At 33.8% G+C, this 24,434-nt stretch overlaps 4 protein-coding genes and 2 long non-coding RNA genes across 12 annotated transcripts; 1 reads left to right on the top strand and 5 right to left on the bottom strand.

Moving 5' to 3' along the window:
* Nucleotides 1–6: 6 nt before the first annotated feature.
* Nucleotides 7–2,013, bottom strand: LOC134279353 (uncharacterized). Of its 5 annotated transcripts, none has more exons than XR_009994612.1 (5): nucleotides 1,667–2,013; nucleotides 1,308–1,570; nucleotides 1,140–1,213; nucleotides 224–316; nucleotides 7–129 (listed from the first exon to the last, which is right to left on the bottom strand). It is a non-coding gene; the product is annotated as an uncharacterized LOC134279353 (long non-coding RNA). The 5 variants fall into 5 exon arrangements; XR_009994614.1 differs by having other exon boundaries at nucleotides 1,140–1,210; nucleotides 1,308–1,573; XR_009994613.1 differs by having other exon boundaries at nucleotides 7–126; nucleotides 1,308–1,573.
* Nucleotides 2,014–4,305: 2,292 nt separating this feature from the next.
* On the bottom strand, nucleotides 4,306–5,915 carry LOC134279354 (uncharacterized). Of its 2 annotated transcripts, none has more exons than XR_009994616.1 (5): nucleotides 5,739–5,915; nucleotides 5,377–5,644; nucleotides 5,019–5,284; nucleotides 4,659–4,926; nucleotides 4,306–4,564 (listed from the first exon to the last, which is right to left on the bottom strand). It is a non-coding gene; the product is annotated as an uncharacterized LOC134279354 (long non-coding RNA). The 2 variants fall into 2 exon arrangements; XR_009994615.1 differs by having other exon boundaries at nucleotides 4,306–4,567.
* Nucleotides 5,916–8,215: 2,300 nt separating this feature from the next.
* On the bottom strand, nucleotides 8,216–10,728 carry LOC134279360 (heme-binding protein 2-like). The gene is made up of 5 exons (XM_062761745.1): nucleotides 10,666–10,728; nucleotides 9,796–9,917; nucleotides 9,257–9,380; nucleotides 8,971–9,157; nucleotides 8,216–8,523 (listed from the first exon to the last, which is right to left on the bottom strand). The coding sequence occupies exons 2-5, from the start codon at nucleotides 9,907–9,909 to the stop codon at nucleotides 8,346–8,348; spliced, it is 603 nt and encodes a 200-aa protein (XP_062617729.1). The 5' UTR covers nucleotides 9,910–9,917; nucleotides 10,666–10,728; the 3' UTR covers nucleotides 8,216–8,345.
* On the top strand, nucleotides 8,749–19,323 carry LOC134279361 (UMP-CMP kinase-like). 2 transcript variants are annotated; one of them, XM_062761747.1, is made up of 7 exons: nucleotides 8,749–8,768; nucleotides 15,705–15,899; nucleotides 16,261–16,407; nucleotides 16,624–16,761; nucleotides 17,335–17,411; nucleotides 17,665–17,761; nucleotides 18,121–19,323. In XM_062761747.1, the coding sequence occupies exons 2-7, from the start codon at nucleotides 15,822–15,824 to the stop codon at nucleotides 18,160–18,162; spliced, it is 579 nt and encodes a 192-aa protein (XP_062617731.1). In that variant the 5' UTR covers nucleotides 8,749–8,768; nucleotides 15,705–15,821; the 3' UTR covers nucleotides 18,163–19,323. The 2 variants fall into 2 exon arrangements, with proteins under 2 accessions (XP_062617731.1, XP_062617730.1); XM_062761746.1 differs by lacking the exon at nucleotides 8,749–8,768 and adding an exon at nucleotides 15,172–15,308.
* On the bottom strand, nucleotides 12,381–13,771 carry LOC134279359 (uncharacterized). The gene is made up of 2 exons (XM_062761744.1): nucleotides 12,788–13,771; nucleotides 12,381–12,523 (listed from the first exon to the last, which is right to left on the bottom strand). Exons 1-2 carry the CDS (start codon nucleotides 13,722–13,724, stop codon nucleotides 12,483–12,485), a joined length of 978 nt encoding a protein of 325 aa, XP_062617728.1. The 5' UTR covers nucleotides 13,725–13,771; the 3' UTR covers nucleotides 12,381–12,482.
* Nucleotides 19,324–21,175: 1,852 nt separating the features above from the next.
* Nucleotides 21,176–24,434, bottom strand: LOC134279355 (cylicin-2-like). Its single transcript, XM_062761742.1, has 3 exons — nucleotides 23,350–24,434; nucleotides 22,513–22,630; nucleotides 21,176–21,432 (listed from the first exon to the last, which is right to left on the bottom strand). Exons 1-3 carry the CDS (start codon nucleotides 24,355–24,357, stop codon nucleotides 21,377–21,379), a joined length of 1,182 nt encoding a protein of 393 aa, XP_062617726.1. The 5' UTR covers nucleotides 24,358–24,434; the 3' UTR covers nucleotides 21,176–21,376.

A 24,434-nucleotide genomic window follows, 5' to 3' on the forward strand; every position in this document is an offset into this window, starting at 1 on the left:
GGGTTTGTCTATAGCATAGACAAAACCAGGGACATTGGCAACTGGTACCACTTACACTACTCATTCAGAATGTGACTTGAGTACAACTGGATGCACACATGACTCCATGCCAATGCTCCTTATATTCTTCTGGGAAAAAAATAATACATAGACTTGTAGCTGAGATAAAAAGGGATGGTAAGAATGTCAAAACATGAAAATTGAAAAAAGAAAATGAACTTACCTTCTTCAATGTGTTTTTGCTGCAAGCAAGTGCACACGAAGCACTGTTGTTTCTTGGATTCTATCACAACCAAGGCTATGTACAAGTCACATTCTGAAGTTTTATGAGTGAGTGGCTCAAACAGCTTTTTAATCATCAATCGGGTTTGTCCATAGCGTAGACAAAGCCAGGGACATTGGCAACTGGTACCACTCACATTTTTCATTCAGAATTTGACTAGAGTACAATTGAATGCACACTTGACTCCATGCCAACGCTCCTCATATTCTTCTGGAAAAAGAATAATACATAGACTTGTAGCTGAGATAAAAAGAGATGGTAAGAATGTCAAAACACGAAATTGAAAATAAAAAATGAACTGACCTTCTCAATGCGTTTGTGCCGCAAGCAAGTGCACACCAAGAACTGTTGTTTTTTGAATTCTATCACAACCAGGGCTATGTATAAGTCACATTCTGAAGTTTTATGAGTGAGTGGCTCAAAACAGTTTTTCTTATCCACTGGGTTTGTCTGTAGCATACACAAAACCACAGACATTGCCAACTGGGACCACTTACACTACTCATTCAGAGTATGTCTTGAGTGCAGCTGAATGCACACCTGATTCTATGCCAATGCTCCTTATATTCGTCTGGGAAAAATAATACATAGACTTGTAGCTGAAATAAAAAGATATGGTCAGAATGTCAAAACATGAAAGTGAAAAAATAAAATGAACTAACCTTCTTCAATGTGTTTGTGCAGCAAGCAAGTGCACACCAAGCACTGTTATTTCTTGGATTCTATCACAACCAAGGCTATGTGCAAGTCACATTCTGAAGTTTTAGGAGTGAGTGGTTCAAAACAGTTTTTTAATCCACTGGGTTTGTCTATAGCATAGACAAAACCAGGGACATTGGCAACTGGTACCACTTACACTACTCATTCAGAATGTGACTTGTATAAAGCTGAATTCACACTTGACTCCATGCTAATGCTCCTTATATTCTTCTGGGAAAAATAATACATAGACTTGTAGCTGAGATAAAAAGAGATGGAAAGAATGTCAAAACATGAAAATTGAAAAAAAATAAAATGAACTTACCTTCTTCAATGTGTTTGTGCTGCAAGCAAGTGCAAACCAAGAACTGTTGTTTCTTGGATTCTATCACAACCAAGGCTATGTACAAGTCACATTCTGAAGTTTTATGAGTGAGTGGCTCAAAACAGTTTTTTAATCCACTGGGTTTGTCTATAGCATAGACAAAACCAGGGACATTGGCAACTGGTACCACTTACACTACTCATTCAGAATGTGACTTGAGTACAAATGGATACACATGACTCCATGCCAATGCTCCTTATATTCTTCTGGGAAAAAAATAATACATAGACTTGTAGCTGAGATAAAAAGGCATGGTAAGAATGTCAAAACATGAAATTGAAAAAATAAAATGAACTTACCCTCTTCAATGTGTTTGTGCGGCAAGCAAGTGCACACCAAGAACTGTTGTTTCTTGGATTCTATCACAACCAAGGCTATGTACAAGTCACATTCTGAAGTTTTATGAGTGAGTGGCTCAAAACAGTTTTTTAATCCACTGGGTTTGTCTATAGCATAGACAAAACCAGGGACATTGACAACTGGTACCACTTACACTATTCATTCAGAATGTGACTTGAGTACAACTGGATGCACATATGACTCCATGCCAATGCTCCTCATATTCTTTTGGGAAAAAAATAATACATAGACTTGTAGCTGAGATAAAAAGAGATGATAAGAATGTCAAAACATGAAAATTAAAAGAATAAAATGAACTTACCTTCTTCAATGTGTTTTTGCTGCAAGGAAGTGCACACGAAGCACTGTTGTTTCTTGGATTCTATCACAACCAAGGCTATGTACAAATCACATTCTGAAGTTTTATGAGTGAGTGGCTCAAAACAGTTTTTTAATCCACTGGGTTTGTCTATAGTATAGACAAAACCAGGGACATTGGCAACTGGTACCACTTACACTAATCATTCAGAATGTGACTTGAACGAAGCTGAATTCACACTTGACTCCATGCCAATGCTCCTTATATTCTTCTGGAAAAAAAATAATAATAGACTTGTAGCTGAGATAAAAAAGCATCGTAAGAATGTCAAAACATGAAAATTGAAAAAATAAAATGAACTTACCTTCTTCAATGTGTTTATGCGGCAAGCAAGTGCACACGAAGCATTGTTGTTTCTTGGATTCTATCACAACCAAGGCTATGTACAAGTCACATTCTGAAGTTTTAGGAGTGAGTGGCTCAAAACAGTTTTTAATCCACTGGGTTTGTCTATAGCATAGACAAAACCAGGGACATTGGCAATTGGTACCACTTACATTATTCATTCAGAATGTGACTTGCATGTATCAGCAATGTCACTTCAGTTCTTATCTGCATTGTGCATGCTCCATAGATTCTAATGTAAATAGAAATTAACTGAGACTTGCAGATACAGCATACTGTATAGGGGGAAAATAACTCGCGGTGTTAATATTCGCTATATTCACGGTGATAATAAATCCGCGAATTCAAGAAACAGTGAATAATTTTTCAATAATCTCCACGTTTTATTTGGAAATTTGAGAATAAACTACGACAGGTTTAAAAACATGTACCACAGTACATGGTCATTTCAGTAATTACGAGTAGTGCTTCACATTCAATTAGTTTAATTAGCAGGCTTACATCAACAGTTAATTATCTGTATTTGATAAAATGCTTTTTAATAGCCAACGCTACATGTTTCATCAATCAAAACACGTGGGCCATGAGTTTTGATTACCAGTGCGTAACAAATGTTACCACGCACGATTATCATGCATATCATAGTTTTTATCGACATTTTGATTTTTAAAAAAAAATCATTCAAATAAGTATCGAACTAACTGAAGATTTGGGAGGATATTATTTCCATAATTACCTTCATTAACACAGTTATTACCGTCCAGTGGTTTTTTTCGCCGCGTTGTTTTGAAAATCTTAGGATGTACAAGCACTCATTGTAACAGCATACAGAAAAGTCATTTGACGTTTATAGTCAAGGATATTTTGTAACTGTACCTGATTTAATTAATCGTCATTATTTATGAAGTCTATTTTGTATTAAACTACCTTGCTGTTCCTGAAATTAAGACATAACGCTGATTAATGTCGTTAACATGTAGCTATGGTATGGATTAAACGGATAAAGACAAGGGAGGTGACTTCTATAAAATAAGAATTCCGCGAATTAAAGAAACAGCGATCCTGTACGATGAGAGAAAACCGTGAAAATTACAACCCGTGAAATTAATCCCCTATACAGTATATAAAAACATATGAAGGGGAGAATGAAAATTTTCCCTTTTTTCAGTGTATTGTGTCTGTCCTGCAACATGTGAACATCAAGCACTGCTGTACCCTTGGCTTTTATTACTACCACGACTATATACAAGTCACATTCTGAAGTTTCATGAGTGAGTGGCTCAAAACAGTTTTTTAATCCACTGGGTTTGTCTATAGCATAGACAAAACCAGGGACATTGGCAACTGGTACCACTTGCACTACTCATTCAGAATGTGACTTGAGTACAACTGGATGCACACATGACTCCATGCCAATGCTCCTTATATTCTTCTGGGATAAAAAATAATACATAGACTTGTAGCTGAAATAAAAAGGGATGGAAAGAATGTCAAAACATGAAAATTGAGAAAAGAAAATGAACTTACCTTCTTCAATGTGTTTTTGCTGCAAGCAAGAGCACACGAAGCACTGTTGTTTCTTGGATACTAAGTCACATTCTGAAGTTTTATGAGTGAGTGGCTCAAACAGCTTTTTAATCATCAATCGGGTTTTTCCGTAGCATAGACAAAACCAGGGACATTGGCAACTGGTACCATCCATATTTTTCATTCAGAATTTGACTAGAGTACAATTGAATGCACACATGACTCAATGCCAGTGCTCCTTATGTGCTTCTGGAAAAAGAATAATACATAGACTTGTAGCTGAAATAGAAAGAGATGGTAAGAATGTCAAAACATGAAATTGAAAATATAAAATGAGCTGACCTTCTGAATGCTTTTCTGCTGCAAGCAAGTGCTCACCAAGAACTGTTGTTTCTTGAATTCTATCACAACCAGGGCTATGTATAAGTCACATTCTGAAGTTTTATGAGTGAGTGGCTCAAAACAGTTTTTCTTATCCACTGGGTTTGTCTGTAGCATACACAAAACCACAGACATTGGCAACTGGGACCACATACACTACTCATTCAGAGTATGTCTTGAGTGCAGCTGAATGCACACCTGATTCCATGCCAATGCTCCTTATATTCTTCTGGGGAAAATAATACATAGACTTGTAGCTGAAATAAAAAGATATGGTCAGAATGTCAAAACATGAAAGTGAAAAAATAAAATGAACTAACCTTCTTCAATGTGTTTGTGCAGCAAGCAAGTGCACACCAAGCACTGTTATTTCTTGGATTCTATCACAACCAAGGCTATGTGCAAGTCACATTCTGAAGTTTTAGGAGTGAGTGGTTCAAAACAGTTTTTTAATCCACTGGGTTTGTCTATAGCATAGACAAAACCAGGGACATTGGCAACTGGTACCACTTACACTACTCATTCAGAATGTGACTTGTATAAAGCTGAATTCACACTTGACTCCATGCTAATGCTCCTTATATTCTTCTGGGAAAAATAATACATAAACTTGTAGCTGAAATAAAAAGAGATGGAAAGAATGTCAAAACATGAAAATTGAAAAAATAAAATGAACTTACCTTCTTCAATGTGTTTGTGCAGCAAGCAAGTGCGCACCAAGGAATGTTGTTTCTTGGATTCTATCACAACCAAGGCTATGTACAAGTCACATTCTGAAGTTTTAGGAGTGAGTAGCTCAAAACAGTTTTTTATTCCACTGGGTTTGTCTATAGCATGGACAAAACCAGGGACATTGGCAACTGGTACCACTTACACTACTCATTCAGAATGTGACTTGAGTATAAATGGATACACATGACTCCATGCCAATGCTCCTTATATTCTTCTGGAAAAAAATAATACATAGACTTGTACCTCAGATAAAATGGCATTGTAAGAATGTCAAAACATGAAATTGAAAAAATAAAATGAACTAACCTTCTTCAATGTGTTTGTACGGGAAGCAAAGTGCACATCAAGCACTGTTGTTTCTTGAATTCTATCACAACTAAGGCTATGTACAAGTCACATTATGAAGTTTTATGAGTGAGTGGCTCAAAACAGTTTTTAATCCACTGGGTTTGTCTATAGCATAAACAAAACCAGGGACATTGGCAACTGGTACCACTTACACTACTCATTCAGAATGTTACTTGAGTACAACTGGATGCACACTTGACTCCATGCCAATGCTCCTTATATTCTTCTGGGAAAAAAATAATACTTAGACTTGTGGCTGAGATAAAAAGGGATGGTAAGAATGTCAAAACATGAAAGTTGAAAAAAGAAAATGAACTAACCTTCTTCAATGTGTTTTTGCTGCAAGGAAGTGCACACGAAGCACTGTTGTTTCTTGGATTCTATCACAACCAAGGCTATGTACAAGTCACATTCTGAAGTTTTATGAGTGAGTGGCTCAAAACAGTTTTTTAATCCACTGGGTTTGTCTATAGTAGAGACAAAACCAGGGACATTGGCAACTGGTAACACTTACACTAATCATTCAGAATGTGACTTGAACGAAGCTGAATTCACACTTGACTCCATGCCAGTTCTCCTTATATTCTTCTGGAAAAAATAATAATAGACTTGTAGCTGAGATAAAAAAGCATCGTAAGAATGTCAAAACATGAAAATTGAAAAAATAAAATGAACTTACCTTCTTCAATGTGTTTATGCGGCAAGCAAGTGCACACGAAGCATTGTTGTTTCTTGGATTCTATCACAACCAAGGCTATGTACAAGTCACATTCTGAAGTTTTAGGAGTGAGTGGCTCAAAACAGTTTTTAATCCACTGGGTTTGTCTATAGCATAGACAAAACCAGGGACATTGGCAATTGGTACCACTTACATTATTCATTCAGAATGTGACTTGCATGTATCAGCAATGTCACTTCAGTTCTTATCTGCATTGTGCATGCTCCATAGATTCTAATGTAAATAGAAATTAACTGAGACTTGCAGATACAGCATATATAAAAACATATGAAGGGGAAAGAAAATTTTCCCTTTTTTCAGTGTATTGTGTCTGTCCTGCAACATGTGGATATCAAGCACTGCTGTATCCTTGGCTTTTATTACAACCAAGACTATATACAAGTCACATTCTGAAGTTTTATGAGTGAGTGGCTCAAAACAGTATTTTTTAATCCACTGGGTTTGTCTATAGAGTTTGAAAATTTTGGAACTTAATAACAATACAGTTTTAAAACTAAAACACAGTTTTCTGCTTGTAAAGAAAATGCTTGCAATACCAGGGGTCCTGAGTCAACACGCCGAAGTTGGTTCAACGGCATCGTATTGACTCTTAACCCCTGTCATTGCGAAGATGGTAAACAAAATTCAATACGATACATTTTCACGTGTTACTTAGCTCTAAAATCGTAAATTTAAACTCTGGACATTGCCATTAAACGCAAGAAAATCTCTATACCTGATTTTTGTTTCTTTTTTCCCAATACACGTCTTTTTTTAATCTCTCCTATTTTCGTGCATCCAAATCATCCGCGGCCTACAACTCGTGTGAAGTCATGGTAACCATATCCGGGTTCCTTGTAATTGTAAGGCTCAAAGCAGATACGGTGTAAAATCCGGGAATTAAAAATATATTAGAGGTAGGGAGGGGTGTTTAACATCTTCAAATTAAAAAAGAATGAAAACTTAGACTAAATTGCTCTGAACAATTTACGGTATAACTTTCGAAATGCTGTTTTGCTTTGAAAATTACAAGTAATGTCTGTATTTATACTGTATTAGGCCTATACTTGAACAGAACATTTTGTCCTACACCTGTTAAATCTAATACATAGTTAGACAATAATTATATAGGCCTAGTTAGCGATCTGCATTTTGACTAAGATAATTTCCTTGTTGGTACCTTTTCTGTCCAAGTCAACCACCTAACGACTATGATGTTAGCCTTTGAACCTTATAAGATCTACAGTACTATAAAAAGATATCTCTCTTGTTTCATGTCTATTTTTTCAAAATAAATATTTTAATGAAGTTGAAGCCAACATCAAACATATTTATATGGAACAAACCTCTATGGATGTTTTCTTCTTTGTGTATTTTGCAAGTTCTTACTCTGCTCTTTTTCACAATCCACAAACTTTCGCGCTGTGTAACTCTTTGGTTACCACGTTGAATGCTTCCTTGGTAACCCATTTTCATTCGGAAGTTTTAATTGGCGGATCTAACTTTTTACCTAAACGGTAAATATTTTTTGTCTGTTGAGTTAACTACAAAGTGGAAACTAAAAGGTATGTAATTCTATAGATGTATTTAAATTTGATCGTTCCAATTTTAAACCATTTTAGTTGGTGAGAGGGATGAGGCACAGTCAAGGTTAGTAAAATTTCTTGAAACTAATAAAATGATCAGTCGACAATCAAGAACGTTGTTTAAAAGAAAATTCCCTTTAATAAGCTTTGATTTCTAGTGTGTATTATATCAGAGATATTAAAGGAAAACACTTATTCATGTCTCTGGTATAATACTTGAACCGTAATCAATGACGAAGTGTTGAAATATTTGTAACATTTTTTTCTACGATAAGTGCCTCCTGCAACATCATTCATGGGGGACATGGAATGTGATATGGGATGTATCACAACAGAAAGATCAAAGAAAAAGGCCACAAATCTGCAGTGTCAAGCAGCCCTATAGCTGAAACTGAGAGACCCTTAGCTTTAGTTAGTTTATCTTCTTAAACAGACAACATACATACATGTATACTGTATACAATACAATATAAAAGACACTTATTCAGTACAATACAGTACAATATATCTTTATTTTATCAATTAATCAAGTAATCATCATTGCCATTTTCTTTATTCAGCTACAGTCCTGTTTCACACTGCATGGATTACAGATCTGTGACAGTTTGATATAACGTTGCATATCAACGCCTGGCTACCAGCCATACTTCGTTGTGCCTCATGTTGTAGGGTTCTGAAGGACCATTGTACCCAGCAGAGAGGAAGGCATTGTTATCATATAAATATCTGTTATTAATGTCACTCTTCAGTTCTCTGACTTTAGCAAGCTTTGTTCTGTAATTCGAGTATCCACCATAAGATCTTGAACAAAAAAATATTAAAAATTTATTAAATTAGTTTGAATGGAATTTCCCCCCACAAATACATATCATGGTAATATAGATTTGTATTCTTGGTGTATTACGGAAAATTGGAGGAAACTCATCAACTATTTCTCTTCCTGAAACAATCATACAGAAGTAATAAATGAACAGGATACATTTAAAGACCTTTGACACCGACTCTCCAATTTGAGGAGATAATCCATCAGCTGCTACAGAGACTGGGTATGTCTTTATCATTTATTTTAAAGTAGTGCTGATTTAATTATTACATTTTCAATTAAAAATAAAATTTGTGTGTCATATTTCATAAAAACATAGGTCCACTTCATTTTTGATGTTGCCCTTTTCACTTCCCATTTTCCTTTGTTCAATTTAAAAGCAATTCAATCTCACGATTTAGGCTTGTAAGTTTTATCGTACTTACTTAACGTAGACGTCCATTTGAGGAAGCATCTTGAGGTAAACTGTGGGGTCGTTTGGTTGAGGGGCGTATCGCTTCATGTTATGGGGGACCATAAACAACATTTCCTTCATGGTCCATTGGTTATTATACATCCCTCTCTCAGGGGTATATGTACTGAGCACGGGAGCAGTCATTGGAATCTTCAACCCTGCAGAAAATTGTTCATGTTACGAATTTAAACAAATGAAATGTTTCGGCTGTTTTGTGACTTGCTGATTTTTTTTTCTCGTATTTTATAATTATGTACCTCTTTCATTGTTCCCGGAAATATAGGAGAACAACTTAGAGAAAGCCGAGTCTCTCCGGGAAGAGGACATCACATTCCGTGTCCCGACCCACAGCGACGGCTCGTACCTCCTCAGCTCATATCCCTAATTAAACAAAAGAAAATATTTCTAGTTATTTATTCGGGTATTCATAAATTATTTGATATTGATACTTAACTTGCGCCAACTTTTCATAATGTGCACAGTTTGAATAAATTGTGAACGTAAAATTACAATTATGAAATATACATGTAATACAAGTAGTATGCTAAAATAATGGTTGAAGCATAAAACACTTTAGATCACTTCCACAAATATATTTCTATGTAATTTTCGATAAAATTGAAAGCACAAATAATGTGTAAATGCTTAACAGAAGTAAAAAAAATATATAGAATCGAGGAAAAAAGTAACACGCCAAAAAAAAAAGAATAAAATAAAATGAATAAATATACACGTGTAAATAAAATGCTTGCTCTCACGGATGTGTTACAAAATTAGGGCCATGCAGGGAACTTACATTATATCTTTCTATGACTCTATACTTTGGACAGTCGAGCTCTCTCTCACAAGGCTGAGGGTATCTGGGTGTGACCAGGACAAGAAGAGATGCCAGTACAGTCAGTCGAAACATTGTGTTAGCTGATTATAAATTTATGGAAACAGAATTCAATGAATGAAAAATTTAAAAGAGATGTATCGAAAATGAATTAAAATAAATTGTATTTGATGATATTCTTTCAGAAATTGTGGAGATAATTTATATGATTTAAGAGTTTATGAGGCGCCGTTTTGGTATTTACTGCCAAAAGGCGATGTCACCTATTTGATTTGGTGATATCGCTTTTTGGCAGTAAATACCTAAATAGCGCCTCATAAGACTTCCAGTGTTAGAAGGGCCTCTATGTAGCTTGTATTATCATGATTATGGTTATAAATTGTGTTTTTCATAAATTTTGCACTATATTTGGTACTATCATTGTCAGTCAAGAGAATTAAAAAAAAAATACCAATGGGAAAAATGCATTGTAAGATACATGTATACATTATGTATTACATTAACTGTAAACAAAACAATACATTTGAATGTCCATAGGTTCTTATGAGGTTTTTTATGTACATAATTTTATGATATGAAATTAAGGTGAATCAGAGAAAGTGAGTCTATCAAACATGAAAGCTCCATTTCTTTATTATTCTGGATCAACTTTCTATCATTATAAGAATACGCTTTGTTTACTGTTTACTCAACAAAAAAAATAATACACATCTGATTGATATAAGAATTCTATTTTATTCTAACATTTCTTTGGAAATAACATTATTTTTATTTTGGTACATGCGGATAGTTTGGAGCATCATTATACAAAATGAAAACAAACATCCTTACCTTTTACGTTTAGAAAGACCTCGGTGCTTATAAACTTCGTTTTCAATTTTCTTTTTATATAGACAACGTTTGATATTTTGTTTTATAACAGCAAACGTGCAAGACACGTGCAAGATCATTTTCAGTACAAACTTTTAAGTTATTAATCATTCAAGATTAATGATGGTCTTTTATTGCATTCATTACCCTTATTAATTAAATGTTCAATTGGAGATTTTTTTAATGAGTTTACTCTACATGGATATATGTAGAATTTATTTAATTCTGAGCCCATCCTTGCAAATAAAATGGATCAGTTTTTTTTTAATTGTGTTCCTTAAGACCACTGATAAACTCTCTGTCTCTCTCTTAAAAATATTACAGCAATGCAGCTATGATTTATTTGGATGTTAAGATCAAGATGTGGACCACTTTTATTTAATAAAAGTAATTTGAATACATGTACATATATAACATTTCAGGTAAAAAACTATTTCCATTTCTAATTGGCCGATATCCATGTAGTTCTAAGTGTGATACACATGTATATTTGTAACAAAACTGAAAGTCTTGCGAATATTTTTTAAAGAAAAAAAACAGATAAATTGTCTGAAGAAAATAGTGGAATTATTCTCGGTGACTGTTAGGACCCATGTGTCTCATGAATTTCACGATTACGCAAAACATCAATAAAATTAACATTCTGACATTTTTCCCCAATTGCAGTAAAACAGATGGTTGACATGGACTATGATTACATGAGGAATGGGCAACAATTTACATTTACGGCAAATTCGCTGTTCGTACATAAATGAAAGTGAATGTACATTTTTATGGACTTTACGGGAATTGAGGTGGTGGAGCACTTAAACAAGGGCGGGCGGGGCCAAAGGGAGTTATGGTATAACATTTTATTGCAAAAACTCAAAAGCTTCTCGGGACATTGTCTGGAAACGAGTGTGTTGCACAAACATAATTTATGAATTTACGACCGTGACCTTTTAACATCAAAGGTAGCAAGGCCAGTCTAGATCAAGTATGAGGTATTAATCATTTTTGCCTGTTTTAGTATGTACATGTATATTCTTTTTAATAGCCCAAAACATATTCTGTGAGATTCTTGTAAATTGCAGATTTTACAAACATGTTATAAGAAATTGCTATAATTTGAAATATATTTTCTTGCTTTCTTATTCGTCCCATATTGGACATCATACTTGCCATTTTCGCCCATCTTCTAGAGATCTCAAGTCATTCGCAACTACATATTTACTGTAATGTAGGCATCCAAATTCTTGAAGATAAACCAAAAATTCCAGGTATAGGTGTCATGTTGTAAATTTTGAATTTACCGGGTGGCAGTAAATACATAATTTACTCATGTTGTAAATTTTGTATTTACTGCCACCCGGTAAATTCAAAATTTACATGACATAGGACAATTTACCCCCCCCCCCCTTTTTTTTTTAAATAAATCTTAAATAAAAAATTTTAAAAACTGTTCGTGTCCAAAATTAAGCTCCTTGTGTCTTTCCAAATCCCATTAAAATGTGTATCAAAAGTCATCGTCAGTTAATATTTATCACTTTACATGCTATGTATATATTTTTTTTTTATTTTGTCAATTGAAATTTTCTTGAGTAGTGTCTGAGAAAACGCAATCTAATTGGAGAAAACGTTACTCGTGACAAAGATGCATAAATAAACTTTGCATTTAAAATATATATAAACTCAAGTTCTACTTGTGTATTTTATTTTTGAAACTTTTTATTGCACACATGTGAACAGAATGTAAAGAGAACGCATCTCTGATAAAAAAAAAAAAAGTCAACATTCTTCTACTTTTTCCCCTTCTTGGCAGGAACAGACTTTTCACCACCTAAAAAATATAATGTCTTAAATAGTCATTCATATACATAAGTACATTAACTACATATGAACAATTAATTTATTTATTAAAAAAAAAGGAGAAAATGCCAAGATTCAATAAATAAGTTTGACAGATTTTTGAATTCTCTTTAATAAGAACTTACATTGAAAAACCGGACTTCAGTGACATGAGTTTGAAGTTGTTTTTTTTTTAAATCAATATCAAAGATACATTTTATGAGCAAAAATAATTATTGATGAATTAAAATTATACCTTCTGACTTTCGTTTTGGTGCTCCTGGTAACAATGCCTTTACTTCACTCTCAATGTTCTTTTGGTCATCTTTGTTCAGTTTGTCGAATCCTTCCACTATACTTTTCATTGGCTCTCCTGCTTTTATGCCTTCTAAATATTCCTTCTGACATTTCTTCAGACAGTTTAAGTGATACCATGCCACGGCGCCATAGTTAGCCTTTCCAGTAAAACCCACCCTTAGGGTGTTTTTGCTGATTTTGCTGGAACATCCTTTGCATTCTGATTTGTCCGATTTTGCATACTCGGCAGCCATTTTCAGGGACGGCGGCTTGGGCTCAGATTCTTTCTTCACTGCCGTTTCGCACTGTTTCTTCAGATCTTTTTGTAGTTTTGTTTGGTCTTCCTTTTTCAGATTTTTGAATCCATCCACAATTTTTTCCAAACTTTTAGAAGTATTTATCGGTGCCAAATACGATGTTTCATTCCATATGCATTCGTAATGGTACCATGCCGTGGCTCCAAAGTTGGCCTTTCCCGGGAATCCAACACGGAGCGCGCCTTTTTCTATGGCTTTCGAACATCCTTTACAATTCGATTTCGCAGACGGAGCATATTCTGCTGCCATATCACTCTTGGGTTTTGGTTCCGCCTTGCTGGCTTTCTCAGCGGCTTGTTTGCAGTATTTTGGTAAATCACCATCAAGCCTCTTCTTATCGTCGTCCTTTAATTCGTCGTAATTTTGGACCAGAAGCTTCGCGCCCTTTTTGGCGTCGATAGATTTTAGGTTTTCCTCGTCTCTCCAGATGCAGTCGTAATGGTACCATGCAGTAGCACCGAAGTTTGCTTTACCCACAAATCCTACACGCAGTTCACCCTTGTTGATGGATTTTCCGCATCCTTTGCAGCCTGCTTTCCCTGATTTGGCGTATTCTGCGCTCAAAGGTTCGGAAGCCATCTTTTGGTTTGACTTCTCTTACTTTCGATTTATGTTTGGCATATGCACGTTTTACCGGTGCATACTGACTACTACTACGGTATCCCATCTTTGACATAGAAGTTCGCAAAACAGCATATACATCCATACATGGACTTATGTCTTTACGTTACATCCAATAGATAACCAACTTAATTAAATGAGACTGAGAAAAATAATTACGTGTGTAAAAAATTTGCGAGTACATTCACATACACGTATACTAAGTAACCTTTATATCCCCATCCGTCTTTTTTTATACAAGCACATACTATATATTTACATTAACTTCCAGTGCCCGTGCATCCATCTGTCAGTCCGTCAAATTTCTTGTCATACATCTCTCTATTTACATCTTAACTGAGTAGGGGGTTCCTGTCTGGTTTCTGACAAATTCAATTAAGTGCATGCATTATAAGACTAGTATTTGAAGTCTTATTGTAATCAAATAATACACAGAGGGGATTTACATAATTCTGGGGTTCAATCCGACTTCTCATATGGCGCACCAATTTAGTGGGTTTTTTTTCAAATCGTTTTAAATCGTTTGTCAGTTGCGTTTAATCTATTAATCAATTGTTTTTCTTTATTTGAAACTATAGGATTAAACCTTATATTTCTAACTCCTCCAACGAAATTTCCAGGGTCTGCATTTTATGCTGTGTAAAAAAAAAACTGAATGAATCCATTTTGTAAAAAAGATTTTTTATCGATCACTGTTCATTTTCATTATAATTACAAAAAAGTAAGATTTATGTATAAGATGACATTTATGGCGACTGTGTGCACTGGAAAAAAAATCACTAAAAAAAAATCTAAAATACTAGGTATTTCATCGCACTAGCTGTAAGGTATCTACAAAATAAGTAAGCATATCAGTGGCGTAGCATCGTTTTTGAAAGTGGGGGGGCCACCCAGAGAAAAATTTTTTTAGTTGACAAGCAAAAAAAAAAAAAAAGAAAGAAAGAAAAAAAAAAGGTGAGGAAAATCCTATTTCACTTCTTTTCAGTGTCAACTACTTTTAGTACCAATTATTATACTACATTTTCGGTACATTTCTAAAAGTGGGGGGGCCAAACAGACTTTGAATTACATGTAACATTTCCTATAGTGTAAAATAAGTAACGCCCCTGCATATTAACGTAATTATAATGTGGAGGATGTTAAAATTGACTACTAATGGTTTTTAATACTGTAGATTTTTAATTTTAATTCATTTTTTATCAATGGTTTGTCGCTGCATTACATTGGAAATGGAACTCTTTAGTGTGTTGTGTGGAGAACGTCCTTAATCATTACTGTATGTACTGTGCTAGTGCTTAACCTTTTACCTCTTAGCACTGCTCCATATATATTTTTTTCATTTTTATCTTGTTTTTTGTGTAAATCTAACAGACCTTTAGAAAATGTAAAAGTACTAAATAAAATATGAAAAGAAACAAGCCACGAACGAGTTGCCGTATCTACAATAAACCGGAAGTTGTTGTTGCAAAGTTTACGTTTACTCGTGTAACAAAACCTGAAATATTTAAATTTCAAGTTCAGCACGTACTGTCTCGTATCTTGGTATGATTTTTTAATGTACTTCAAAGTAATTTTACAGAGTGTTCAAAATTTACATATTGATTAAAACGCAGGCATCTGAATTATATCAATATTTGATTTCCAGAGAGACCATAGATTTAACACAAAACAAAAAATCCCACCCCTTCTCCATGTTCACTGGCTTCATATCAGCTCTGGCGTTCTGACTGCACATTTTTAAATTCAGAAAATGGATGGAATTTGTTATGAAGAGCTATATTTACAGTTTACAATCAGATAAAATAGAAATAAAACAGAATTTTAAATTTAAAAGCATTGTATAATCTTGATATGTGATTTAAGTGACTGGCACACATATTGAAGGCAGACCCTAGGTCCTTTTTTTTGCCATGACTTTCAAAGTTGATTTTATTTCAGATTTAAACTGCAGGCTTCAAAATTGGACTTCTAAGAGTATTGCAAAGCCCCCTCCTGAGTACAATTAATACATTTTGTCAAACCCAGCGATCTTTCCTCAGTCGGGGTATTTACAGCATGACAAAATATAATGTGATATTTGTACTAGGAGGACCGGGAGCAGGGAAGGGAACACAGTGTGAATATATTGTCAGGGTAAGTTCTTACTCTAGTAATAAATACACAGCATGAATATATTGTCAGGGTAAGTTCTTAGTTCAGTTGTATAGAAGAGTGTGAACATATTGTTATATATAGTCAATTTTTAGTTCAGCTTTGCTAAATGCTGTTTCTGAGATTTAGTTATTGTAAGTTGAGTCAGAGTAAAAGTTATTGACTTTATTAACTTTAGCTAACATTGCAGTCATCTTTTTGTCGATAAAGTCATTGCTGGAAACAAGATATTGATATTCTAAGATTCCTATCCTTTTTGGGATATATTTTTGTAAATGCTTGGATTCAGGAGGTTTTATAAACATGTTAAAAAGCTTTTAACTTTGATGTTTGTTTTTTCCAGGACTTTGGTTATGTGCATTTATCAGCAGGTGACCTTTTGAGGGAGGAGAGACAACGTCCAGGGTCACAGTTCGGGGAGGAGATAGAAGGCCACATAAAAAACGGTACCATAGTCCCTGTCCAGATCACCTGCTCTCTACTGAAAAGAGTGAGTATAGTGTGTGTTATATTAAAAGTACATTTAAAATCTTACAACAATTATTTTGTAATTTGTGTTTTATTTACAAGGCAAATGCTCTTTTAAGGAAAATTTGAAAATTGAATTAAAAAAAAAAAATTCAAGAAAGCACATACTTAAAAAGTTTATAAGTATTTGTTTTGACACATGTATATATAATGTACCACTTTTTATATCAAATCTTAGGCCATGGAAAAAAGTGGCAAGGACAGATTTTTAATTGATGGGTTTCCAAGGAACCGTGACAACTTAGATGGCTGGAATAAGGAAATGAGTGATGTTGCCAAAGTTATACGAGTGCTGTTTTTTAACTGTTCAGAACAGGTGTGTAATATTCTTTTGAAAAAAATTTCTTTTTTTTTTAAACATTACTCTAATATTAAAAGATCCTTTAAAATCATTATAAATAGATCAATATATTGGATGTGTAATGAATATAGTGATTATGCACATAATAGGTTTATGTACGATTATTGATAGGTTGTTTATATGTCTAAAATTAATTACTTGGTATCTACAAAACAATGTGTACAGTCAATTCTAGTTATCTTAAGAGAAAAATTTGAGTTCTACAAGAATATAAGAGGTTAAAATTGGTTAAGCCTTTGAACTCAAACATATCCATGATATTCAAGACATTGATGTTAGAGAAACCAAAAGTTCATTGTATGCAAAAATGAATTAAGCTAAAACATACAAAATGGTGCCTTCTAGCTTGAATGAACCCTATTAATATTAAATTGTAGGAATGAGTAGTAAAGATTTAGTTACACTCGAGGTATTATGGTACTCTACCAGGATTGAGATATTGAATAATGGGAAATCACAATAGACTAGTTTGATTTTTTTCTTGTTTATATCTCAATAACTACTTCAGTCTCTTGTACTAACTGTTAGGTTTGTGTTGAGAGGTGTTTGTCTCGAGGGAAGACCAGCGGCAGAACAGATGACAATGAAGAGAGTCTGAAGAAGAGGTAATGAAGGAATTGGGGTGATAAAATTTTATTCAAAAATTTCCAAAATATTTCTAATTACACTCTCAAGCTTTTGTCTGAATGTTAAGAAAAAGCTAAGAAGAAATCACAATATTCATCACTTTCATGTTTTTTCTATGTTCATTGTAAAATTAGTCACCAGATGTCCTTGTGGATGCCAAGTTTTCCACAATGAAGGCTATTTTACACATGTTACCTATATGCTCAGTAATAGTTTGTTGTTTTTTTTCAGAATAAAGACTTACACTGAATCCACAATGGAGATCATAGAACAATTTAGAAAGTTGAACTTAGTTAGTGAAATACATGCTGAAAAAAGCCCAGAAGAGGTAAGTGTTTAAAGAAAGTACTAGTGTAAAATAGCGAAAAAATCACGAGAAAATTTCCTACAACATAGCAAGCTGCAAAGAACAATTTTGATGAGTAAGGGGTCGGGGGTACCTGCATAAAATCAGAATATCTGCTGTCTGTCAATATGAGAAACTAATATGTGGAACAGATATTGTTAAAACAAAACATTTTTTATAAAGTCAATGGAAAACAGGGCTTGAAAGTGTTAGAAAAAAACTGTACCCAAAGAGCGACAGGTTTGTTTTATTTTCTGAGTTAGGAGTAACATGTGAAAACGTAATTAGTATAGATGTAAGAAAGAAAATTAAGGACAATAAATGCATTTATTTTCTTACAGGTGTTTGAGGAAGTTAAGAAAGTTCTGAATGAATTAAATTGATCTCCACACTGAGTTAGTACTGTGACTGCACACAACTCTGCTCTTGGTATTCTGCCATGCTCGCCTCAGGAATTTTGTGACACAACTAAAAATCTTTTCATGCTTGTATTAATGATTTTCTAAATTATGTACATGCTTCTTTTAAGAGCTAGATCATAAAATTGATTTATTGAGAAATTTTTAAAAACAATTTTACAACTGTCTTGATTAATTTTTTTTTTCATTTTTTTTTTAATATTAATCAATTGATTATTGCTAGGGTAGGTGTAATTTACTGTTTGTTTTAGTGCGGAGGCTGTTAAAAAAACTCTTTAAATATCTCTTTGTTTTTTTAAATGTATTTTTTGTATTTGTTAATTTGTGGGAAAAATTTAAGTACAATTTCTAGGGTTACTGTGTATTTCAATAAAAAAAAAAAAAAAAACATATTTAGAATATATAAGAAAAATAAGAATCTGTCGTTCTGCTGCATGTAGTGAAACAAATCAAGGTGTTGTGCATTATCACAGAATTTTGTAGTCCCGAAACATTTTCTTAATTTTTATAAAACATTAGCCTATTTAATCCAGATATTTTCAAACCTGGTGATTTTTTAAGCCCATTGACTTGTTAAGGCAAGTTTTATTGATGGTTAAATTTAAAATGACCAATACTTGGGAGCCTTTCATCTATGTGCAATTCATTGCTACCAAATAAGGATAATGCTTTATGTTTTTGTATTACAGTTGTAGAATTTGTTGTAGATTTATAATCAGTGAGCAAATTTTGTAAGTTACATGTTAAGTTATTTTTTTTTATTGAATATACATGTACAATTATCAAATCACTTTTTTTATGATTGAATGTTTAATAGAATGTAATAGACATATACTTTTTCACGACAAATAAAATTTAAAACAACTCACTATTTTAATTAAGTAACATGCTTAGGCATTCAGTTCTGAATGAACCTATTTTACTTGAGCAGTAATTGATAACATGTATTACAATAACTATGTACCAGATATATATAAACCAAAGTGAGCCTCATATTTTTTATTATTAAATCATATTGAATTGCTGTGCAATGTCAAAGAACCACTAAGCTTTATTGCACAGCAGAGGTTTTTATATTTTTAGCAGGATTTGATATTTGAGGGAAATAAATGTGATTTCAAGCAATTGGACAGTCTTGTTATCTTTTGTTTACAGCTTCACATACACAGCTTAGAGGTTTCTTATGGTCATTTTGAACCCCGATTTCCAAGCAATATCTTGAGCATTCTTTGTTTGACAATTTTCACACTTTATACACAGGTTAAATATATTGATTTCAGGTCACTAGGTTTTCTTGTACACATACAAGTTTGCCAAAATCAAATTATTTCCCAGAATATCTTAAGAATCGTGTGACAGTAAATGCATTTATTGTTGTTTTGTATACAGTCACTGATGACAATATGCACCTATCCTCACTGAACATTCATGTATTGTGGACCAAATATTATGGCCATCCAAAAATTATAATTGTACAGATTGTTGCTGGCAACATTATGTTTTTCCCCTTAATACTGCTTGTTACCCAACAATTTTTTTTGGGGGGGGGGGGGGGCACCTCAACATAGTGAAGTTGAAGTTATGCTATACTGTCAGTGTCTCAGTTAAAGTTTTAGGTGCAGGTCCATTCCCAAGTAACTTTAAGCCCTACCTGGACCAATTAACTTGCATGGATGATGCATCTAGGAATGGACACTACTAGAATTGCTTTGGATGCTGGATCTGACCTACATTTTCCAAATGAGTGACCAGGTTTTAGTTTTTTGAGCAGGTCTATTCCCAAGTAATTATTTGCCCAACCAGGACCAAACTTGCATGGATGACCCATCCAGGGATGGACAAAACTTGCTTTGGATGCTGGATCTGACCTACATTTTTCAGATGAGTGGTCAGGTTATAGATTTTGGAGCAGTTCCATTTCTAAGTAACTACATGTATATGCCCTATCTTGACCAAACTTACATCGTTTATACCTCTATTGATCCAGATTTTAAAACTTATAACCGACATTTTCTTAGATAGTAAACAAGTTATAGTTTTTGGAGCAAATCCATTTCTAAATAACTGGCCCATTGAAACCAAAATTGCTTGGATATTGAACTTGGAATGCACACTTAGTAGAAAAAATATGATGTGATATTTGCCTTACTTATAAATGACATTCATCGAGGTGAGCTTTAAAATCTTTGATAACCTATGTTTTTTGTGATTTTTCTTTCCCTCACTGGAGCCTTCATGCGAGCTTTTCTGATGGAAATTTGTTCTTTGTCCGTCGTCATCATTGTCAGTTAACTTTTCACATTTTTATCTTCTGGACCAATATCAACCAAACTTGCCACAAAGTATCTTTGGGTGAAGGGATCAGATTTGCTCAAATGAAGGGCAATGCTTTCTCCAAGTCTCAAGAACCACTGGACTATAAAAATATGAAATTATGTGGAATCATGATAGTTAGTGTAGATTAAAATTTGTTCAAATCATGACCCTTGGGGGTAGGATGGGACCACAATGGGCAATCAAAGTTTATCTTGGGAAAATCCTTTAAAAATGGCATAGCCATGATTGGTCATTTTCATCTGGAAGCATCCTCAGGTAGTGTTGATTTAAAGTTTATTCAAATCATGACCCTTGGGGAAGGGCATGGTCTTTCATTTGAATAAACTTGAATCTCTCTTTCCCAACGATACTTTGTAACAAGTTTGGTAAAACTGGCTTACTGGCCAGTTCCTGAAAATTTAAGAAGTTAAAAATGTGAAAATTTTTAAGACAGATCAAAGCCAGACAAATCTAAAAACTTAACGTTATTCAAGGATTGATATATCAAGGGTATAGTTTTGAGACAATTGCATTGTGTATACTGTTCAGATTTTTCTTTTACATGCATTTTGTATTCAGTTAAATCATTTATCTAAAAGAGTGAAATGATTAAATGTCATAAACCCTTAAATCCAAAATAGCAATTCTATTTTTTTTTTTCAAAAAGAGCATATTTTTTTTTACCTACAAAGTTGAAAAACAATTTTGGATTACTGTATTCCAGAAATGTTTTAAATAGGTGTGGTTCATGTAACCTAGCACTCTCTATATCCTGAATACAGAATTGAATCCTCTTCAATTATATATTTAATTCATAAGAAGCAAATATCTTTTTCTGTCTTTCTAGCACTAAATGAAAATTTCAAGTCAATAACTGGACAATCTGTCTTGCTCTTTCATTCTTCACTTGGTCTAACTCTGTAAAAAAGAAAAAGAAAATTACTGGTAAATGAATTGTTAAACTTAATCACACAAGTTAAGTTTATTTTACTCCCATAATATTTGATAAAAGATAACTATGCCTCATTTACTTATCAATCTTCCTTCCAGCACCATGTAAGTATTGTATTTTAAATGAGTTATCAAAAAAAAAAAAAAGAAGAAAAGAAAAAAAAGAACAATTTAGTGCAAGAATAAAATACAGTCAATCTTGTATTCAGTGTAAGAGAAAAATACAGTCAAACCTGCACTAAAAGATCTATCAAGGATAATTCTGAAATGATCACATTTGGCAGGTAACCTTTGAAGCTGAAGACTATTAATATTTACTTCTAATTTGCTTCTTTCTATTGATACTTTATCAAAAACTTTGGAATACAAGTATTGCATTTTGAGTGCATCTTTTAAAATGTCTTACTGCAAAATGTTAAGGACAAGGAAAAAACTTTAGAACAGAAAATGATGATGGCATGATGCATTTGACAGAGGGTTGTTGAATGCAGATAAAATATATTGAAAAATTTTCGGAAGGAAAATTGACTGTAGCATATGACAGGAATGGCTCAATACAGATGGTTAGTTTGACAGATTTCCTATAATATTAAATTTTGACGATACTGGTAAATGTATTTTGATATTCCTAGTCTTATTGATTGGTTGATTAATTATATGTCACTTTACTTCCTGTTCGAGGACTTCTCACTCATAGAGAAGCCACTGCACTGGTGAAAGGCTTCAAATCTAGACCTATACTCGGCACTAAGGGCCATTAAGCAGTGAGGATCTTTATTGTGTCTGAATGCCTGCCATGACACAGGCCTCAGGTTTTAAAATCTCATCCAAAAGACCTGCAACTTTCCATTCAAAGTGCTGAGAGCTTGGCCTAGGAACAGCTGTTTTCAATTTCTTATCGACTTAGGTCGGTTGCTACTAGGGTTTGAACCTACCACCTACATGTCCTGGAGTGACTGCTCTACCAACTGAGCTAAAATAATGGGCTCTAGTCTTTTTGGAGAATATATACATTTAATAGTATGCAAGAATTAAAAAGAACTTGACCATCTTTGTCTCCATCCTCCTCTATGATTTTTTCTGCTTGTTCCACAGTGACCTCCCTTGACCTTCCTTTCATTCCATCCAGGTATGACAACAGCACTGCAAAGTCCTCATTGATTACCTATAAATAGACCACTAAAGATTTTGTAAAATTCGAGTTGTTCCAAGGGATTTTACAAGCATATTTTATTTTTATTTTATTAAATCAAATTGAAAATACATTGTATTTGGAAAAGATGGAGTCACAAGGAATATATACATGTGTAATATTTTTATAATACGTAATATCGCGACCACCAATAAGTACCTCGCAGTTATCTAACTTACTACTGCTCTTTTGCGGGGGAGTCGAGAAAGGTATAAATTTCTGGGGCACATTACATTGTTTACAGTAGTGACAATCCACTGATTCAAACAATTTAATGCCAAAATCAAAATGTTTTGCAAGATATTGAATTCCAAATAGTAGATTGTCAAACAAGGAAAGTTTTGAATATTTTATCTGCTTTAAAATGTGACAATTTTCAATGAAAAATTAAAGAGAAGAGTAAGCTTAATTAAAAATATTCGTTACAAATGTAACAATTTAGGATTGGCTCCTCTCAAAAATTTATCACGCTGGTTCAGCGATTGTTCAGCAAGGTATTCCACCAGGATTTTTTACTTATCTGTCATTATAAATGCTACAATGATCGATCTTCCATTGTATTAAATAGCACATAACACCTAACAGACGTTTCCTACCTCCATCGCGAAAGAGTTCCACTAAGTTAAGTAATCGCGATATCAAGTATTGGTAATTTATAAACTTGTCAATTCATCAGAAGAACTGTAATATACCTTATTTTCACTGTACATATGTTTCAACAGCCACACTTGTCTGACTTTTTGGAATTTCCAGCTTTCCCTGTTGTTTGCCCACTGATGCAGGTATTCAGATGCCAGTTTTTCAGCCTTTTGCTCCGTGTCTGATGTGGCCTCATCTGTCTGGTCAGTTTCTTTATTCTTCTGTTTCTTCTTTTTCTTCTTGCTCTTTTTACTCTCTGTGGGTTGTTTCTTTTCCTTTTCACTGCTCTCTCCTCCTTCACTTGACACTGTCTGGTTTTCCTCATCCACTGCCTCTTCCTCCATATTTTGAAGCTTTCTCTTCTTTTTCTTCTTTGATTTAGGTTCTTCACTTTGATTAGGTTCTATATTTCCCCCACTATCACTCTCAACAAGTTCATTTTCTGCTTCATTCACTGACTTTCTTTTCCTTTTCTTTTTGCTTTTTGTCCTTGTCAGGTTTTTGTCTAATTCATCTCCTTCCATCCTTTCTCCTGTGACAATTTCTGATCCCCTCTTGGATTTTATTGCATTGTTTTTCTTTTGTTTGATTTCTTTACCACTGTCATCTTCCTCTGATCCCATGTTTTCCTTCATTTCAATCGTACTTTCGAGACTAGTTTCTTTTTGTGTGAATTTTGATTTCTTTGATTTTTTGTCCTTCGTTGTTTGACCCTTTTTATCTTCTTTTGCTATTTCAGATGACATACTCTCTGCAATTTCTTTAGTCTCTGATTCTGTTTCATCTTTTCTTGTCTTCTTTTGTTTCTTTTTTGATAACTGGTCCGATTTTTGTTTGCCAGATGACACTACATCCAACACATTTTTACTTTCATTCTCATCATTAAATTGCAAGGCTTCATTTGCAATTGGTCCAGGATCTCCTGTCTTTCTCTTTCTTGGTTTATGAGTTTTACTGTCATTTTCAGGTAATGTTTCAGTGTCTTTTGTTTCTATACTGGCTGCCTCAAGCACTGGTTTGGTGCTTCTGCTTTTCTCTTTTCCTTTCTTTTTTGACTTCATTGAATTGAAATCACAACTTGAAAATTCCTTTCAGGAATATACTCTTTAAGAAGATAAAAGAGTCCAATTCCTTAAAT

Source organism: Saccostrea cucullata, unplaced genomic scaffold, assembly GCF_032062105.1.
Source record: "Saccostrea cucullata isolate Sc308-1 unplaced genomic scaffold, CSIRO_AGI_Scuc_v1 ctg82, whole genome shotgun sequence".
Lineage (NCBI taxonomy): Eukaryota > Metazoa > Mollusca > Bivalvia > Ostreida > Ostreidae > Saccostrea > Saccostrea cuccullata.

What these genes read in the sequence shown, in the direction of transcription:
- LOC134279355 (XM_062761742.1), bottom strand. Translation starts at nt 24,357, where the DNA reads ATGAAGTCAAAAAAGAAAGGAAAAGAGAAAAGCAGAAGCACCAAACCA. An exon ending in ATATGTACAGTGAAAATAAG is followed by an intron (nt 22,631 to 23,349) that starts GTATATTACAGT and finishes GTCTATTTATAG; the next exon opens with GTAATCAATGAGGACTTTGC. An exon ending in GGAGGATGGAGACAAAGATG is followed by an intron (nt 21,433 to 22,512) that starts GTCAAGTTCTTT and finishes TCTTTTTTACAG; the next exon opens with AGTTAGACCAAGTGAAGAAT.
- LOC134279360 (XM_062761745.1), bottom strand. Translation starts at nt 9,909, where the DNA reads ATGTTTCGACTGACTGTACTGGCATCTCTTCTTGTCCTGGTCACACCC. An exon ending in GAGTCATAGAAAGATATAAT is followed by an intron (nt 9,381 to 9,795) that starts GTAAGTTCCCTG and finishes TTGTTTAATTAG; the next exon opens with GGATATGAGCTGAGGAGGTA. An exon ending in CAAATGGACGTCTACGTTAA is followed by an intron (nt 8,524 to 8,970) that starts GTAAGTACGATA and finishes TTTTTGTTCAAG; the next exon opens with ATCTTATGGTGGATACTCGA.
- LOC134279359 (XM_062761744.1), bottom strand. Translation starts at nt 13,724, where the DNA reads ATGGCTTCCGAACCTTTGAGCGCAGAATACGCCAAATCAGGGAAAGCA. An exon ending in ACCAAAACGAAAGTCAGAAG is followed by an intron (nt 12,524 to 12,787) that starts GTATAATTTTAA and finishes TATATTTTTTAG; the next exon opens with GTGGTGAAAAGTCTGTTCCT.
- LOC134279361 (XM_062761747.1), top strand. Translation starts at nt 15,822, where the DNA reads ATGACAAAATATAATGTGATATTTGTACTAGGAGGACCGGGAGCAGGG. An exon ending in CCTGCTCTCTACTGAAAAGA is followed by an intron (nt 16,408 to 16,623) that starts GTGAGTATAGTG and finishes ATCAAATCTTAG; the next exon opens with GCCATGGAAAAAAGTGGCAA. An exon ending in CTGAAAAAAGCCCAGAAGAG is followed by an intron (nt 17,762 to 18,120) that starts GTAAGTGTTTAA and finishes ATTTTCTTACAG; the next exon opens with GTGTTTGAGGAAGTTAAGAA.